The sequence below is a fragment of the Pseudopipra pipra genome, chromosome 2 (genome assembly GCF_036250125.1).
Source record: "Pseudopipra pipra isolate bDixPip1 chromosome 2, bDixPip1.hap1, whole genome shotgun sequence".
NCBI lineage: Eukaryota > Metazoa > Chordata > Aves > Passeriformes > Pipridae > Pseudopipra > Pseudopipra pipra.
The window spans coordinates 94,312,116-94,331,221 of NC_087550.1; the positions used below are offsets into that span (position 1 = coordinate 94,312,116).

The following is a 19,106-nucleotide window of genomic DNA, read 5'->3' on the forward strand; positions in this document are numbered from 1 at the left end:
AACTTCAGTTGCTTTTGGGATGACAGCTCCATTGCAGTATTTGAGTCAATGTACAAACAAATATCCAAGAAAAGCAGGGCGTATTATGCCATTTCACACCTGGTCCTGGAGGTTTTATGCTTTGAAAGTAAAACCAAGGTGGCCAAGACAACCGTTTGTAAAAGTGTTTTCTTCAGCAAGCAGTATCTCCTAGTAGACTGTCTGCCCTTCTGTCTTCTAATCCAGCATCAGCAACAACTGATCCACAAGCTTTTTAATGAGCAATGGCCAACAGTCAAGTTTTTTCAGTGTTGGCCATTACCAAGTCGTCTTTGAAGCTGGAGGGTTTATCTTTTTCCTGTATAAGATAATAGAGGATGGTCTCCATCCAAAAGTTTAATTATTTTTGAATATTATTAAGCTCTTCAGATTAGCTATCATATGGCACTGAGCTTCACAGGTTAGCAAGACATGATGTAAGGAATAAGGAAGCAGTCTTTAATTAATGTTCAGGGTATTGAACATTAATGAAATATCTGTTCTTGTATTGTGGTAAAAATAAACACTGCCCACTTTGCTTCCTGTAAATAATTAATTATTAAATATGACATATACATATCCTCACAAACTTATTACTACCTCATTCTGATTTTTCCAATACCAGTAGAAATACGTCCCCCCTGAAATAAGGCTGTGGATCCAACAACCAGGTTTATGTTTTGCTGTTTGTATTTTCTTTGTATAAATGAATGCTATACATCCAACAGCCCAGTTATTTTTGAACCATACTAAGCTCTTCTGATTAGATATCATATGGCACTGAGACCCAGAGCTCAACAAGATTATCCTCCCACAATTTTTGAAGATACAAATACCATCTACTGCAACCTTGTTTTCTAAGTGGTTATAATCAGAATATTTTTGTACATTAGCAGCTTTACCGAACTCCTTCAGTCCACTCAAAATGATTACTGCTCCACTGCCCACTAATATGAATCACCAGTTTATTTTAGTATGTCAATGTTAGTAAGCCAGTCTTTCACAATACTTCATCTTCTAAAACTAAAAAAGATTTCCCCAACAGATTCTGTAAGGAAGTATGAAGGAATATACCCAATCGTAGAAGTCCTTATCCTTCCAAACTACTCTCTTAAAAGCATTATGAGCAATCTACGGAATTAATTTTGCCAAAGTTCTGTTCCCAAAGCAGTTACGGTCTGGGAGTTGCTGTTATTTTTTGGCCCCTTTTCACGTTTCCTCATAACTGTCATCTTGACTACTGCTTAGAATTTCTCTCTCCCTGTCCTTCTTTCTCTCTCACACACAACAGACTAAATAAAGAATCCTGAAGATCCATTGTCTACCAAAAGAATGTATGTATAAGATGTAAAAAAAAGTGGCAGTTAGAAAGCATGACAATATATGTACAGGTAAATAGCATCTGGAAGGCAGATCACTGGTACACTCCAAAGAAATAACACATTTTTTCCTAATAATGTTTTGAGTTCCTACATCTCTAGCACATCCTCCACAATCCTGAAAGATTTGACCTCTACTCTGAAATTTCACCTTGCTAAGTAAAATCTACTGGCCAAGCAACTTTTATTTTGTAGCAAGTCTCTGAGGTATCAGTTTCTAATCTAACATACTGAATGAACTTTGCTTTTTCTTTCTCTCCTTTATCTATCAGGAGACACAAAGTCCTTTGTCTTATTTAGAAAGCTCATTTTTGATCAAAAAATCCCCAAACAATACAAAAACCTACCAAAACCAAAACCCTACTCCAATCATTTTCCTTTCCTCTTCATTCCTTAAACCTAGACAGAAACTGCTTGGAGACAGACGAGGAACCTCCTAGAGGAAGTTCTATGGATGGAAGGGGTAGTTTGGAAACCACAATAAAACAGTAACAAAGATAAGGGAACCTCCATAAGACAGCCACACGTTTGAAGGACACAACATTCATGGGACAATCTCTGTTTCCTACTGATTGTGGACATGACCCATCTCAACTGCTGCTATTTAAAAAGGTCAAGTGGCTCACCACTGGAGAGCAGCTCATCCCATGGAGCTTAGACTTAGAGTGGGATGAATGGTCAACACACATACATGTCTCTCCTCACCTATCACAGAAGGTACAGAAACACTTTACTTTTTTATTTTTAGACACCAAGAATTAAGAGAGATGAGGCCTACTTTTAAACATTCTATTACTGCAGATACTGTATTAAAAAAAATGCTAGGAGGAGTTTTCAGCAATAATGGCAACATCTCCTATGCAGAATATTTTTGTTCCTGGAAGTAAAAATCCATTTTGAGCTGTATTTGTACCGTGATATTTGGCATGGAGTGTTCTGGTTAATGCTTGTGTTAACTGCACAGTTAATACAGCTCAGACTAACTCTACTTTCACATCACAGCCTATTTAACAGTTTTTGATAGAATTCTACATATGAGCAGAAACCATCTGTTCAGTTTTACCCAATGTGACAATTATTTATATGGGAAAGGATTTAGAAGAGAACATTACCCATTAAAAATACTAAGAAATGTTACTAAGACAAAAGCTGAAATCCAAACACCAATGACAAGTGAATAGCAAAACATACAGATATCAATGATAAATCCAAGACATCACCCCTTCCCTTCAAACAGCATTTTGAATACTAAGATTTTGAAGAGTCTAGCTCCAAGATATCCCAGTGGACAACCTTTCTATGGACAGAATGTATTCTACTACAACAGTGGTGGTTCAGCTTGGTGTAGACCAAAGCAGGTTTAGTTGATTCCTAATTGCTCAAGTACATCCAAAAATGAAGGACTGGACTCACAGGGCAACCTTGGCATTAGTCACAAAGCAGAGACAACAATGAGGAGGAGGAAAAGGATGATACATGGTTGTCATCCAATCTTATGACCTACAGCCACACTGGTTAGCTAAGATATCAAACACTGAAATGTGAATCCTTCCACTGCAATTCACAGCCAGGCCCAAAATTCAGTCTCCTACCTTTCATACAGTGTCCTAATAATGGGGGTTTGGGCAACCTCATGCTAGATATATTCTGCTTTGTATGAGTTGCCTAAATACTTGGTAGCTCTCTGAAACAGTGATTCTACATCTGCATGAGAAAAGGGAAAGGGGCATCACTCCACTCTTACCAAAATCAGTGATGACAAACTGCATTAGAAGGCTGCAGGACTCATGCTAGAAAAATCTGTAAGAGGAGCTTCCTTTCCTAATAACTGAAGGCCAAATTTGAAGCTTCTATCCTCGTTAAACCCAAGAGGAAATTACCTGGGATTCACATATTTCATCTCATGAAGATGCTGTATGGGACAACCTCTCACACAGTTATCATTGTTACCAGCACCAAATACTTGACATTTAGGAATGCCCAAAATAGTATTTCAGTGATGGCAGTTTTTGGTGGAGGCAGTTGAGGGGAGGAAAGCCAGAAAAAGTAAAATTAACTTAAATCTACTCCCACTTTACTGTTGACACATACAATTTCCTGAAAAATTTTGTTCTTTGACTGGTTATCCAGGAGTTGTATGCAAGCAACCTGCTCAGTAAGAACTCAAAAAAAGAAGTTTGTTACAGTAAAAGTCACTGGTCTATCCCCCCAAAAACATGACACACAAAACCCCCAAAACACTGACACCTGAACAGTACACAAAGGTGAAATTATTCAGGCTGGAAAGGACTGCAGGAGACAGAAGCTGGAAGAAACAAATGGACAGGCTACTGCTGAAAGAGAGCACGGTAATGCAGAAAAGCATGATATGATTTAAGCATTTGATAGCCTGCAGCTGTCCTATGAAACACAAGATTCACCTACACTGTACTAACATGGACATCCAGGACTCCTGCACAGTTCCACAATTATTATGGAAAAATGGGGCTGAGATGAGCCAATGTGAGACACCGGTTGCAAAAAACAGCTAGAGGAGGAATGGAGAAGAACATGTGAGGGAGGAATAAATTCCTGTGGAGCTCTTAAGTACAACCAAAGGATATCTTATCAGTCATAGAGGTCTTCATAGAGCAGCCATCCCGAAGAACCAGGAGCAGAGAGCAGGTGGTGCACTCACAGCAAGTACCCACAGCGTCTTGGAAAGAAACTCTGCCGTCAGTCTGGACTTCTCTACCCAAGTCCACGAGCCAGCAATAACACACATCATATTTACTCTGCCCACATGTAACAGCATACAACCTGGTTCTTCACAGCTCCATGGAAAAGACAATTCCATAGTTTTGCCCACACCTGACTTGGATATACTTTTCAGCCTTTTTAATTAGATGTGGATTAGCAGCAGAATGCCTGCAATGACTTTTAATATATTAGTAGTTTTATCGCTACTTGAATTTTTCCTGATGAACTGATTCAGCTACACAAAACTTTGGCATTTGGTGTTTGAAAAGGGAAGAATCAGGAAATTAGAGCCACTCATTTTAATAAAAGATTGAATTTTAATTAAATTAACAGAAAACTGCAATAGTAGCTTATATAAAGCAACACCTATACCACAACAGTAATTAATTTTCACATTGTCATCCTTCTACCTTGCAAAGGAAAGATCACTTTACTGATGTCAGCAATGAACACTGCATTTCCTCAGTCCCTTCAAGAGTCATGTCTTGGTCTACCCTTGGCAAAATTCTTACTCATGTTCTCAAAAAGAAGTTTAAGCTTTAACATGCCATAATAATGGAGAGCATTAGCCATGATGACATCCAAACCCTTTAGGAAGTAGAATAACCTTGCCATCAGCCCACTGAAAGTGCGCTCCACCGCAACTTGCAAATGCCAGGTATGTAATTACACACTCTGGTTTGGTAGAGACATGCAAATCTGCATAACCTGTCACTGGCTACGTCTCATACAACCTTAAAAAATCAAAAAGGAGTGGCAGCCCCTTTTACAAAGAACTCTCTATTGAAAGCTAGGATCAGAAACTGCTGTTGAAATGCCACCTATAATTGCTTATATTTTCTGCATGGATGCCGCTCTCATCCAGCAATCCTGGATCCATGGTTTCGTCTGGAACAGAGAGATAAAAGACACAGACAACATTTCCTGTAAATGCTGCAGCTGGAAGCATTTCTGCACATCCTCTTCCCCCAGGTGACCGGGAGGAACAATAAGTTCCACCCCAACACACTGCAAATCAATTCCTACAAAATTCCTAGGGCACTGAAAGCCCTAGGAAGCACTTCTGCCTTGCTTGCCTCAAGTCTGGATAAATGCAGAGTTAGCAGGGACTAAGCTGCAATAGAGGTCAGGATGCAGCTCTGTGGCAGAGATGCTTGGAAAATGGGCTTGGCAAGCAGAAGTTTGTAATCTTGCACAGCTAGAGGTAGGCAAATATTCCAAGCTCAGGCTGTGCTCAAGGCTTCAGTCAGGGTTGGCAGGAGGGGAGAAGCTTCCCTAAATATATTCTGTTTGGAGCAAGACGTTTAAAAAACATTCAGAATGGAGTTATACTGAGATTCTTCAAATTAGAGACATATTTTCAGTAACTGGCTTTGGGTTTTTTATTTACTTGCTGTTTTTACAAAAAAACCCATGCAGTTAACTCTTAAACTTGCTTTCATTAGTTCCTATAAACTGACCCAAGAATTCATCCTCCTAAAATTCAGTAAAGACAAACAAAACTTTCTCTGTGGACAAGATACATAAAAATCACCCTTAACTAGCCTAATTGCCTGAGTTTTACTTTATATATTTCTTATGCATAACTAGCACTAGTTCATTAATCACTCCACTAAGCTCTCAAACCTCACATAAGGAATGACCACCACTCTTGAATGGAGGTTCATAAAAGAGATGAATATCCTTTCTCTGAAACAAATAGCTTCTTTATCTCTTAGTTTATGCTCCATTCAATTTAAGTTGGTCTTCTTCTTTTAACTGTAGTACCTCATGCTAGGCCCTGTTCTCCAAAACAGATTTTCAGGCGCACAGCAAAATATTTAAGCCAGGCAGAGGGTAATAAGGAGTCTAAAGAGTACCCTGCTACCTGATCAGGCTCATTAAGTGCTTTAGGAAACGTTGAAAGCTGCTCTTACAACTAACAAAGCTGAAGACACTGTAGCTGGCAGCTAATCAGAAGTGTTCTATTCTACATTTAAAAAAAAAAAGATATGAAAATTGTTCACTTGTAAATTCCCTCTTTGAATTCAAATTAGATCACTTGTCCTCAAAGGTGGAGGAAAACTGCAGCTAACAGTTTCTTAATATCAGCTTCAATCATATGCTAAATTCTTAAAGAAGTGACACAATCCAAGGAATGCCTGAACAAAAGGAACACAAGCAAACAAAGTAAAATCCTCTGAAATACTATCCTAGTTCTGCAAAACCCCAGCGCACTCCTTTTTGGCTTTGCTTCTCAAAATTATGGTCAACCAGATACCACTTAAGAAACTACATTGATACACTTTCAGCCCTAAACACATCCAAATCCACTTTAAGCATTAATCAGAATAAATAACAGCAGCCATTTTTCTCATGTTTTGATCCACTGAATGTTTGCACTCACAATGCAAACTCTACAAGGCGTCCAATTTATACCTGATTACTTAGTGTTAGATTTGGCTTAAGATATTCATGGTCAGCTGTTGGCATTTTGTCTAAAAAAATAAACATAAACTTAAAATGAACTCTGTCATTTATAACTGCAGATTTCTTTGTAGAGTTTGTAGCTGAATGATGCTCAGAAAGAGTTGAAAAGGTATACCATTCAGTGTTTTTCTTACAAATGCTTAAGTAACAAAATCACGTTAAAGAACAATATGAGCCTACACACAGAAAGCAAATAAACATCCCACTTCACTGTGAATGACTGTCATCAAGATGCATTACATATATTAGAAAATAAACTCTGTTTGCAAGCTGCATAAACCTGTATTTAAGGTCCTGTTAGCATATATTCAAGCACTGTTTTTCTAATCAAGACATTTGTGAGGAAGCCAAAGAATACTAATAATTCTTAGAACAAGCAGCAATAGTTCTTGGCATAACCAAGAGGATCTCTCTGCTTTGAGAGGTGTTCCCAAGCTTTATCTGCACCAGTAACACTACCACAGAGAAAGAACTGCATCCTATCCCAGCAAGTGCCTCATCTTAGGTGAAGACACGCACAAATTCTGACTCTCATCAGGCCTTTTGAGAGCAGTGAAGCTTGGCTAGTAAGAGATTAGTTTTTTCCTGGATACTACTTGTGGTACATGCATCAATATTGGGGGTTGGGTGAAGGCTCAGAGGAATGCATTTTGCACACACATTCTCACAGCAAGTGCACATACATGCCCTCTGGGGTTTGCCTCTGCAGTACTGTCAGAGATTGAAATGGTTAATGGCTTAAACATTGTTAAGATCACCAAAAGACTGCTCACCTAGCAAAGCCCACCCCTCCCTGAGTATGCCTACTTCGAAAGGACCTTCAGATAAGATAAGTGGGTGCCACTGTCCAACTATTGCAGGTGCAGAAGGGTGTGCATACCTGAAGCTACAAACTGGATTGCCAGATAAGGGAAGAGGCAAATGGGATAATCCTTTTTAGCATGCCAAGGTCCTCCCTTACATGATGACTCTGCTGTGAAGACCCCTCTGGGGAGCACTGAAGATTCCTGACACGTCCTGTGGGACATCATCCATTGTAAAACTCCTTACCCCCAGGGAAGGTACAAGGTGTTCCCACCTGAGCTCAAAGTGTATAACAACTCGTGAAATCTTTGAGTTGTGGGGGGCTTCCCCTAGCCTCAATGGTCAAGACCATTTCTTTAATCTACAGACATGAAAACTGCAACTTCCAAGTTTCATTGTTGGATCCAGCAGATGGTGGCATTATATATATCTTTCCATTTTTATCCTTCTTTCTCTTCCTTTTCTTATGCATTTCCTTAAGTGTTATTTTTATGCTTTAATATTGCTGTATTACTATAGATGATAACAACCAAAACAACTACACCTGTTTTCCTTTGAAACAAAACTGTTCTAAAATAAACCACACACATATATATATATATATATATTTACAAACACCGATGGATTTAGTGTTGTTTCACTCTAATCCACCCCAAGGGATTTACTAACAAGAACCCGGGTTACCCTCCCCTTCTGGGGTGGGTCATAACAAGTACCACAGGCAAAAAACCCAATCTACCTCACCTCCTCCTGGCTGAGTGCTGAGAATAGGAAGTGCTACTTCAGTTTCCTAGGAACTGCTGAATTCCCACACTGAGAACCTCCAGACGGTATAAACAGGGAAAGAAGCAAATGCATGTGACACACACTGAAGAACGAAGTTTGGAAAATAATAATTCTGCTAATTTGAGTAGCCACGAGCAGTGATTCTAAAGAGTAATAAATCCTGTTCATATTTGGGCATGGTGGTGGGTACCACAGACAGTATGACTAATCTGTCAGCTGCAGCATTAGCCTGGGATGCTTCTCAGGTGTCTTGGTACAAATGGAGTGGAAAATGTTTTTCAAGGTCCATAGTGGCAGATCTAGTTTTAATAGACAGCTATGATAACAGGTGGCCCTGTATTCTATAGTCCTCTTGATCTTGTAAAAAACTCGTGCAGATAGCATAGGGAAGCACCTGGTCCCATTCTCACAATTTACTAAGGCTATGAAGTGTTGCCTAAATCCTGAAAGCATGAGACTTGAAAGGGGGAAACTAATCCAACTAACCAAACACAGAAAGGCTGATGCCTCCATCAAGGTGGAACTGAGAATCCATCTATCTGACAATTTCAAATGGGTTCTCTCTGGCCACACTCGATGGAGGTGATCCCGTGACAACGGCCCAAAACTCTCTCACTATGTTAACTACAGCCCAGACAACCTTTCAACACAACCTTACAATGATGTCACTAGGGTCGGAAAATGAGATTTCTGAAATTTATATCCCAAGAGATAGGAGAGATCTTTAAGGGCAAATGACTGGCTGAGGGCAGTGTTGCAAGGCAAGGGAGGTGAGAGAAGAGAAACAGGAACAGCAATAGGCACAAATGGCAGCTAGGCAGGGCCTCAGCCATAAGAAAAACCTAGGCTGGTATTCTTGACGTGTTCTCGGAGCTAAAACAAAGACTGAAAATTGAGTGAGAGGAACAAGCACATGGTTTGAGCAACCGGTCAATTTTATCGTGTAATCTGAATTACACAGAGCCATTCTTACTATTAATCATTACCTCTCTCACAGGAGGGAAGCAAGCATGCACTGCTGAAAACAGCAAGCTACCTTTGCTGCTGGCAAAGCAAAACATAGCAAGTCTGAAGTGCCAGAGTCCAGGATTCAGTGCTAGCACTTCAGGGAGAGAGAGAAGGAACCCAGTGACAGGCAAAGAAGATTCCAACATCAAAGACTTCTGTTAAGGAACAGAGCTCTTCATAAGGACGAGTTCTTCTCTCTACCTGATCCCGACAGTAACTGCTGTTCCACCAACAATCCCGTATCAGTCCATTTGACCATAAAGCCAGAAGGAACAGTGGAAAGGAGACGTCAAAAGGATGGAAACTGATAAAGAACACAGCTCAGCCTGTAACTGCCTAACTGCTAGGTGGCAGCAGAATGCAGAACATCCTTGAGCATTAGGCAGCATCTCTCCCATGAGGCTATGCAAGGAATATCGAAGTTTTCCAAAGTGCTTTCGGAAGCTGCACTCATCATCCTCCAGGAGAGGAATCTAGTTCTCTCACACACCTGAGGAACAGCTCTAGATGGTACAGGCAGAAATTTCCCTACTTCCAAGCCTCAGCTACAAGGAAAATCAGATCAGAGTAAGACAGAAGTGCAAACATCCCCAGTACAGCTGAATGAAGAACACTATGATGGGTAGGTATGAGAGGGACATAATATTGGTGCTATTTGAAAAAAGGAGAGTATCCAATACCTTTGGAAATATGTTGCAGATTCAAAACAGAGGATAGTCATAGGGACCCTGGCCTTGCTTCCTATATGGCAGCTAAACTCTTTCTCAACAGTCTAAACCACTAGCAGCAGCATTCCAACTGAGGAATGCACATGAAAGCAGGATATAACTTGCAGAGTGGTTTCTTGTAATAGGACTTGTAAATGGAATTACAGCCAAACCCAGAAAATCAGAGAAATCAGTAAATATGTATTTAAAAGAATATCACTATGCACTCAAGGGAAAAAAAAAGTCAAAGGAAAGTGATCACAAGGTGGGGGGTTTTTTTATCAGACTGTTGTAAGGAGCTCAAGTGCCACATGCTGCTGCAGGCATTAAGAATGAGGGAGGCAGGTGACATACTAAAGATGCTGAGGAAGCAAAGCATTCTTTGATCTAGAGATGATAAACCACCTGGTCAACAAGCACCAGAAACTGCAGGTTACTGCACTAGGTAATTTCTTAATTTCTCAATGTTCATAGGAAAGAAGGAGCCCAAACACGCGACTGTTTAGAGAATCACATTCATTGGCAATGCGTTGGCACAATATTGACAAGAACAGACATAAAAACAGCTTCGGAGGGGTGACAGACCACTATGCCTCAGCATTTAATGGGACAGAAGGAGGAAGAGGGGAAGCTCTCTCCCACTGAAACTACCACTCTGATACAAAACCCTGATCAGAAAGCAGACACTCACCTACTTCTCAGCCCTGTGTTCTTAAGACACATGCCATGGTCAGCTTAAAGGGAAACCAGAAAATTATATACCAGTCCAATCTCCTATAAGAGTTTTAAATAGCGATGATATCATCTCTTGCTTTTTTATTGAAGCTTAATATTTGCTGTTGAAGCAAGAGGGAGACTCAGCCTTCCCTCAGCACAGAGAAGCACCGGTCTTCCTTAAGCAGGCAAACAGGGGTCACTTGTCCCCAGTGACATGTTAAAACCCACAACACTGGGTAACTAATGAACACTTACATAACTAGAGTGAAGACAAAGAACTTGAGCTTTAATGTGAATTGAAATTAATAAGGCCAGATCCTTGGCTCACATGAATGTATCCTGAGATTTTAGCATGAAGTAACTTCCAAATGCCTTGTCTTTATCGGCTGGGTTTGTTTCTTTAAGCTAGCTTACACAGGACAGCCAGGCTGAAGTAAAAGTATGCTTGTAATTCACTAAGAAAGCAAAATTATTTTTAGCAATGATGAAAAAAACACAATCAAGAAATCTCCCAGATACTTCTTTAGTACAGATAAGCACATAAACCCCAGATGGAATTTTGATATAAAAGTTTATCTGACATATCTTAGATATTATAAATGAATCTTATTTTCTTTTATTTAAAGTTTTCTTCTTTTAGGAACAGAAGACAAACTTAATTTTTTTTTAAACCAAGGAAATAGAAAAATCATTGACCAAAATTTTTTTCTGTAGAAGCAATTCTGAAAAATTGTTTTAAAAAATAATAAAATATGTTTAAATAGTTCATTTAGAATAAAATATGATTTCTTCATCAGGTGTAATAATTTATTTTTTATTTTCTAATCTTTATTAGTTTTGCACCTCTGTATCATAATACACACATTTTCCTTCTGAAAAGGAAGCAGGAGAACTAAAGAAGTGAAAAGCTCCAATAGCAACTTTCTCTAACAAAATCCTAGCAAAACCACCCTCCCTACTTTTCAAGGTATTCTAAACCACTTGGACAGTGTGGTCTCCAGTCTCTTGCCTCCCCTGTTTTGCAATTTCACTGTGTTACTGTCAACATTTCTGTAAATTATATATATTCCACTTGTTAGCACCACTGATTAATTCAGTAATACTGCTCAGGAAAAAAAAAAAAGAAATTGTACAAAATTAGATTGACAGTAGACTGAAAGATACACTTCAAACATACCAAAATGTGTTGACGGTAATACAAAACATCATCTGGAAGACAGTCTAAGTATGTGTTATTTAAAGTACAAAACTAAGCTCCTGTTTTCATCTCTCCACTGAGGCTTGACAGAAAATAGGATTACCTCTTTATCCAGAGTAGAAATCCGCAACATTTTATAATTAAGAGTATTATTTCTTATTGCAAGGGGACACGGTCCCTGTTCTTTGATACATCTGAGAAAAGATGTCAAATATGGTTCCAAAAATAAGGAAATCAAATCCATATCTGTGCACTTACAGTACAGGTGCTTTGCACCTAAGAAAACACAGAGCCCTTTATCTAGATATGTCAACATCTCTTTCTTCATTAGTGACTTTCACAAGCAAAACAAAAGTAAATCAAAACAACCATACTGATGCCTAAAATTCCAAGTGAAGATTAAGTGTAATAGTGAAGACCATGAACAGTAACTGCAATTTTCAGTCAACAATATTTTATTAAATTTGTTATTTAGCAACCCTATCAAGAACATTTGTGTAGTGATGTAAAATACAGGAAACTAGTTAATAAAATTCAACATAAAGACAAAGGATAAAATATCAGTATGCATATTACCTTAGCGTTCTCAAGTAGAACTTCATCTCTACCTAAGCCAGGTCCTATGACAACTGAGTGCAGTCGTGGTAACCACTTTTCCACCTCATGGACAGCATTGGGACTATCACTAAAATGGAAGTGTGAAAAAAAAGACAAGTTTAAAAAGGCTTCCTTTTAGTAGTCTCAGAAACTGAGTTCAAGATGCAAGATAGAAAGAGATATTTCCTATCTTGAGTGGCAGGCAATTTTATCTTCCAAACTACCAAAAATCTATGACTCGGAAAATATGGAATGGTTGCCCAAACATTTCTCTCAATTCATTCCTTAGAGAATATCACATAAAAATGAGGAGGTAATTGCAAGTACCCACTACAGTTGTTTACAAAATAAAAAAATAAAACCCAAGCAGGAAACCAACAATTTTTGGTCTGTCACAACTCCTGTCTAATGCTTCTTTGCAGAGATTATACCTTGGAGAGAGATCCACCATCTCACAGGTATATACCATGGCTTGCTGGAAATGACGAAATTATTTATTTCCCTACATGGCAAAACGATAAATCTACTCATATGCTTTTTTGTCATTGCTTCATAAGCATTTGTTCCAACTGAATTACAGCCAAATTGTCCTGTTTCCCCAAAAGGCAACTGGAGAAACAAGCTATTCAGTAGGGGTATTATCTGCTTGTACTGCTTAAGATTTCTGCAGCATTCAGGTTTTTGTCTACACTGGAAAAATGATGAGAAAATCCGCTGCCAAATATAGCTGCCACAATACAGCATTCAGCCACTGACCAGAACTGTTTATTTTGTTCTGATCAGTTTTATTGTGTAAATAGGCCAGAATATTTTGAAAGTACTGCCCACCAGTTGTAGTTAATCCTTACTGACAGTATGGAGGGAAAATTTAGCCTCCCTCCCTCCCCACTTCTGACATTAGTGACAACAATAAACGAGCATTTTAACTGAAGCACAGGGAATAAAGCTCCCTGTAGGCTGAGCAAGGAGGTCCTGCTTCAGAATATTGCTCAGAATATTTTAAGCTTGCAATACTTCAACAAAGCTGTATTATTACGGATGAAAGCCACTGCATGTTTTTCATAACCAACAGCTGTACTGATGGGACACACCATTTGGGAACAAGTGTTTAGCTTGCATCTGGCAGAATCAGCAAATTCCACAATGATTTCTGCAAGTGCCAGACAGGAGCCCAGAGCCTTTGCAGCTGCAGGGTGCGAGGCAGAGCACTCAAGGCTGCAGGGATGCAGTGCCTCCCGCCTGGCCGCAGCCCAGCAGCCCCTCCACAGACAAAGCTGCTCCAGAAATCCCGGCTGTGCCAGCCAGGGCTCCCCAAAGGCACCCTGTGCTGACACCACAAAACAGCTCTGTCAAAACAAGGCTGCTGCGTAGAAGCAATGACCCGCTGCAAGGTCAAGGGAGACAACGAACCACGTGAGGACATCGGGTGTCCCTGAAGCAGTCCCCTGGTTTAGCAGCTCAATTTCCATTTGAACGATGCAGCTCCCTCATTTCTCTAACTCGCAAGGAAACAGTGGCAGCTTCAGAACTGCCAAACAGCTCATTTTTTACTTTTTATTTGTCTCTGTACAATCACCTGTAAGTTTATGATGTAGGTACAGGCTGGAAATAAAAATGCTTCAAGAAATATTTAAAGCACTATTAAAAAAAAAAAAAAAGAAGACATGTGAGAGGTTGAACATGTGAAAAATTGCCTGTAATCAAAACCCTAATAAAACATCACCATTTCTGAATGCCGGTCACTTTTTTAAATTCACATGCTGAACTTATTTTATCTTTGAAGAGCAATATATATCTCAGATACATATATTTCTCAAATAAATGTATCTATGTATCATACAGTTATAAATATACGGATATATATGGATATATATAGATACATATATATATATATATATATATATATATATATATATATAAAAGGATGTGTGAATGGATTGGATTCAAAATACCTTTGGACCGTAGAAGCCAAATACATTTTAAAAAATGCTTCAGTAAACATAAGCTAAGAACAGAGCCATAGGCAGTACCATAAATGCTCTGCTCTTCTACAAATATCTCATGCAAATAATATAAAGGTAGAAAGTTTGCCAATTTATTTATATTCAGGATTGAAATAAAATAATTTTGTCTACAATCCAATTGATAATGTGCACTTTTCAAAACAAAGCCATCTCTTGGGAAATGAACAGTCCAACATTAAGCCACTCCTGCTCATTTTGCCTCTGGTAATAATAAAAACCTACTGTGGAGCTTTTCATCTTCAAAGCATTTTGCAAACATTACATTCAACTCCTTTGCAACTTCACATCAAGAAGCAACCCAAGCCGTGAAGGGTCAACAGATTAAAAATGGTGATAATGACTACTACATTGCAAAATCAGCTATAAAAACATGCTGTAAAGTAACTGGTGGATTTCGATTCTTCATAAAGAAAGCAGAACAAATACTGCCTTGCAGAAGCAACATACCAACTTCACTTCAAGACACTGGATGTTCACAACAGCTGTGGCTATGCAGCTACACATGCTGCATATATCCCATATCTACAGCTGCTCTGAAAGTGGAAGGGCTGTTGTGTAATCTTACAGACACCAAACTAGTAGCATTTTAAAGCTGACAGGGTACAAATGATCAACAGGTAACTTTCTTCAGGAAGGGGCATCACCTTGAATGTTCCTGACCACAGGATTCAGCATAAATACAGAAACTCTTCCAGCTCTTAACAGCTACAGTCTATACACATGACTTAATATGCCCAGAAGAGCTCTCTGACACTGAGGGCAGCTGGCCTGTACACCCTGAGGTTTCAGAGCAGGCAAAGCTCAACCTGCCTGTTGGACACAGTTGCTGGACCATGGTAATCCCTCATCAGTGGAAAAAGTGGTTAGGAAAGGCTAGATGGCATAGTCCAAAATTCTTGCTAAGGATTGTTTGAGTAATTTGCCTGTGCAGATAATCGTGCTTTTAGGTACTGAGGAATAAATATTCCTTGGCAGTGTTTAGTTGATTACTACAGAAAAAAACCTTGCTTTTTCTTGTTTGCCTGTGTAACAAAACCAGAAAAAACCTCTAAAGACTTTGGAGGCACCAGCACAAAACATTATCAGATCCTCAGCTGTTCACTGTGTACTACACTCACACAAAGAACATTGTTAATGTCCTTTGTAATTTCATTGCAATTTCTCTGCCTGGTTATTAACCTGATCTCAAACCTCTTCATTTAATTAGCACCTCCACTGCCCAAGACTTTGAAACAACAATTGAAATTAGCACTGTATTTAAAAAAAAAAACCTCCTATCTAGAAAGGTATGAGCTATGAAGAAGACAACCCCTTGTTCAAAAGAGATGCAATCTTCAGGCTTTGACAGAACCCAAATTCATGGCTAGGCTTCAGGAACGAAGATTTGGGAAGGGCTCTACCCACATTTGCTACAAGCGCGCTGGTGGCTAAAAAGGTCAATAGGAGATAGACAGGGCAGGTTGCAAAAGGCACAACAAAAGGACTCCTTAGGTGGTATTGGCAAGACCTGATTCTTTCTGCATTGTCTTTTCTCCTCAAGAGTGATCCTGCGTGCGTTCTCAAAGGAAACAGCAGCGTTATAGATGGTGTGTCTCCAGACCTCCCGATTGGAGGCCAGAGTAGACCAGTTATGTTGGATCAGTATGGCCAAGGTTGAGATGTTGTTTTGGGGAGTCCTTGTATCTTCTCTTTGAGGCTCCTCTCTTGCGGCAGCCAGTGGCAAGTTCACCACAGAGCACAGTCTTGGGGAGGCCACAGATGGGGTCTGATCAGCTTTCCCTGGCTATTAGTGAGAGGTAAGGGGAGAGAGAGACAAAGCTTCGCTCACGGAGGCTGAGAAGCCTGTGATCTCTTGGGAAGACAGACACAACAGCTTTATCATTTGCCACCCCTGAAGCCACTGTGTGGACAGGACCAAGGCATGGTGTTCAGCATCTCGCACGCTTTTCTTTTTGCTCTTTTCTCTGCTTCCTGAATGTATCAAGAAAAGTACTTTCCATGACAAAACAGACAAAGCACCGAGTCTCTAAAATGGTGAGAATAAATTCTCTGCAAATTATTATTAGCTTTAGATAACTTTTGCCACATCAACCTCATGAAGTTCAATACGTGCACTGTGCTGCACCTGGGTCAGGGCAATCCTAGATATCAGTACAGACTGGGAGAAGTCATTGAGAGCAGCCCTGAGGTGATGACCTTATACAGAAAGAAAAACTTCAGGTTAAGCTTTTTGCTCTTCAGGACTCTTCTGTATTTCACTATCACACAATAAAAATTGTCATAAAACACAGTTCTGTAGATCATCATCTTAGGGAAAGCTCGATGTAATAATTTTTTCAAAAACAACACCACCACCACCACCAAAAAAATCCCCCAACCTGAAAAAAAAGATGGTGGTTACTGCCCTAATATCACCCACAGTTTCTAAACATCGTCTAGAGCAGCTTGTAATAGTTATCTACCAGGTGCCATCTGCTTGAATCTCTGCTCTAGGCTGGTCACTGCCCAGAGTGGGAGGACACTCAACAGCTAAGGCCTGAAACACCACTCCCATCCCCATCTCTCCAAAAAACCCAAAAATTTTGGGTTTCTATGCTGCTTTTTATTCAAAGACTGGCTTTTACCAAATGATCAAAAGCGACTAAGCAATAGCTTTAAATTATTACAGTAAGCTCTAAACACAGCAGCTTTCCTCATTCAGGATGAATGACAGTTACTGGTATTGCTTCCTGGAGGAGGAAAAGGAACAAGTGATAATGTGCAGCCTTGTCAAATTTTACATGGAAACAAGAAAATGTGAAGCACAGTCAGCAAGGGTGGAACCAGGAGCTACGGAAATAACAGATAAGCATGAATGACAGCACAAACAGGAGTCAGCGGGACTGCAGCTCTTCACATGTGTTTTAGGCAGAGCTGGAAACACCTTAGTAATCAGGGATGTGGTATGGACACCACAAAATGCCAATCAAGTGGGACCTCCTGCTAGAGAAGAACATGGGACAAAAGCAAGATTGCCATCACCCAATCAACTATATGGCTTCTCACTGGAGAGTATATTATTCAAATTCTGCTCATTATCTGTGCATACTTGGTGTGACTGAGGCAACTTCAAATGCATTAAAATGTACCACTGCAGAATTCTGTTTATGCAAACCTGGACAAAGTCACTTTAAGTGGGCAGTTTCAAAAGGCAAACTAGAGACTTATCTTCAAAGATGGGAAAAAGACTCTGATCTGAGGATGAAAGAGTTTCAGTTTTGTTTGTCCAAACACTGCAGGTAATTATAATTAATGTGAATCAAATGTTAGACCTGCTGACATTTGGAACCTGTCATGTTATACAACACATCAAAAGAGCAGAAGACTGGACATAATGTGTAGCTCTGGAACTCATGTAGTCATCTCAGAAAGCTAATTGTTAACTACTGTGGTAAATCTTGGGTGAGGTCTTTATTGGAAACTGGGTAAATAAGAGGAGCGAGATTATCCTGGAGAGTTTAGGTCAAATGAGTTATTTCAAACCCAAACAATGCAAAAAAATGTTGAGCACAAAATTAAATGCTCTATTCCAAGACTAGTTCTATTTGTCAATGTTTAAATCATCATTCTTGTAAATTAATGCCAAATCTCCAGAAGCCCAAGGGCTTCAGGTAGCCTCTTTCAGTCCCATGAACAGAATTGGAAATAATAACTTATTCTAGAGAAGTTCATTGAGTCTATTATCAACTCATGTGTCTATCACCAAGCACCTCAATCAGGTAGAGCAAATCTCAATGACAACACAGTGGCATGAAGTTGGCTAGATGCAACTACAGACCAAAAAGAGATATTTTTATTAAATTTAAGTGAGCACATTAAAATGCCTCCCCCCGAAGTTTAGAAGACAAAATGGTTATTTTCACCTAGCAGGCTGTTTAAGTATCTTTGAATAGTGTACAATCTGTAAACACTGGATAAAAATACATATTTTCCAGCTACAATTTGATTAAATGACAGGGAAGAAAATGAAAGAAAAACAAAGACCTTAATAAGAAGTATTGAATTCTATTCAAATAAGTCTTCCTTTCCAGCCACTGAGTAAGTTAATTTAGACACCAGAAGCAAAGCTGGTAGGCTTCTTCTAAATATTAAAAACACAGCAGTAGGAACAGAAAGCTATTATCCAGGAGAAGCATGGGTATCATGAGGTCACAGGAAGAGAGTGCTCTTAATGTGCAGGTACCAGAGTCTCTTCTTACTCCACCACATATTCTTCCTTCAATGACCTACTGAGGTACACATTTAGCAAAAATGCTGTATTTGCTATATCATTGTTTTGGGATTTTTTCACAATGATGACAACAAAACTGAAAATGTTTTCCACAGCTCCTCTTTGGACATCAGATTCTCACTTAGGTATCAGATGTTCTGTTTCACTAGGAATTGGGTGGTCACACACTACAAGCATCAGAGCTAACAACCGCCTCTTCAACAACAAACCCAAAAGCAATATACACATGGGATCACCTCTCATGCAGAGCAGAGCCTCTTCCATCCCATGAGAGACCTACAAAGGAGAAGAAGCTATTTCTGACTCTGTTTTCTGAGACTTCTCATACAGACATGACAACAGCACTGAAGGTCAACCTTATCTAGCCTTGTAAAGATACCACAGCTCCAT

At 39.5% G+C, this 19,106-nt stretch overlaps 1 protein-coding gene across 7 annotated transcripts in view; it reads right to left on the reverse strand.

Annotated features, from left to right (window-relative positions):
• The window catches only part of NAXD (NAD(P)HX dehydratase), a 48,579-nt gene that overhangs the window by 13,515 nt on the left and 15,958 nt on the right, over positions 1-19,106 (reverse strand). For all 7 annotated transcript variants that reach the window (XM_064646506.1, XM_064646504.1, XM_064646505.1 and 4 more), the window contains one exon: positions 12,402-12,510. In XM_064646506.1, the coding sequence (XP_064502576.1) occupies positions 12,402-12,510 (109 nt within the window). The remainder of the gene's footprint in view (positions 1-12,401; positions 12,511-19,106) is intronic.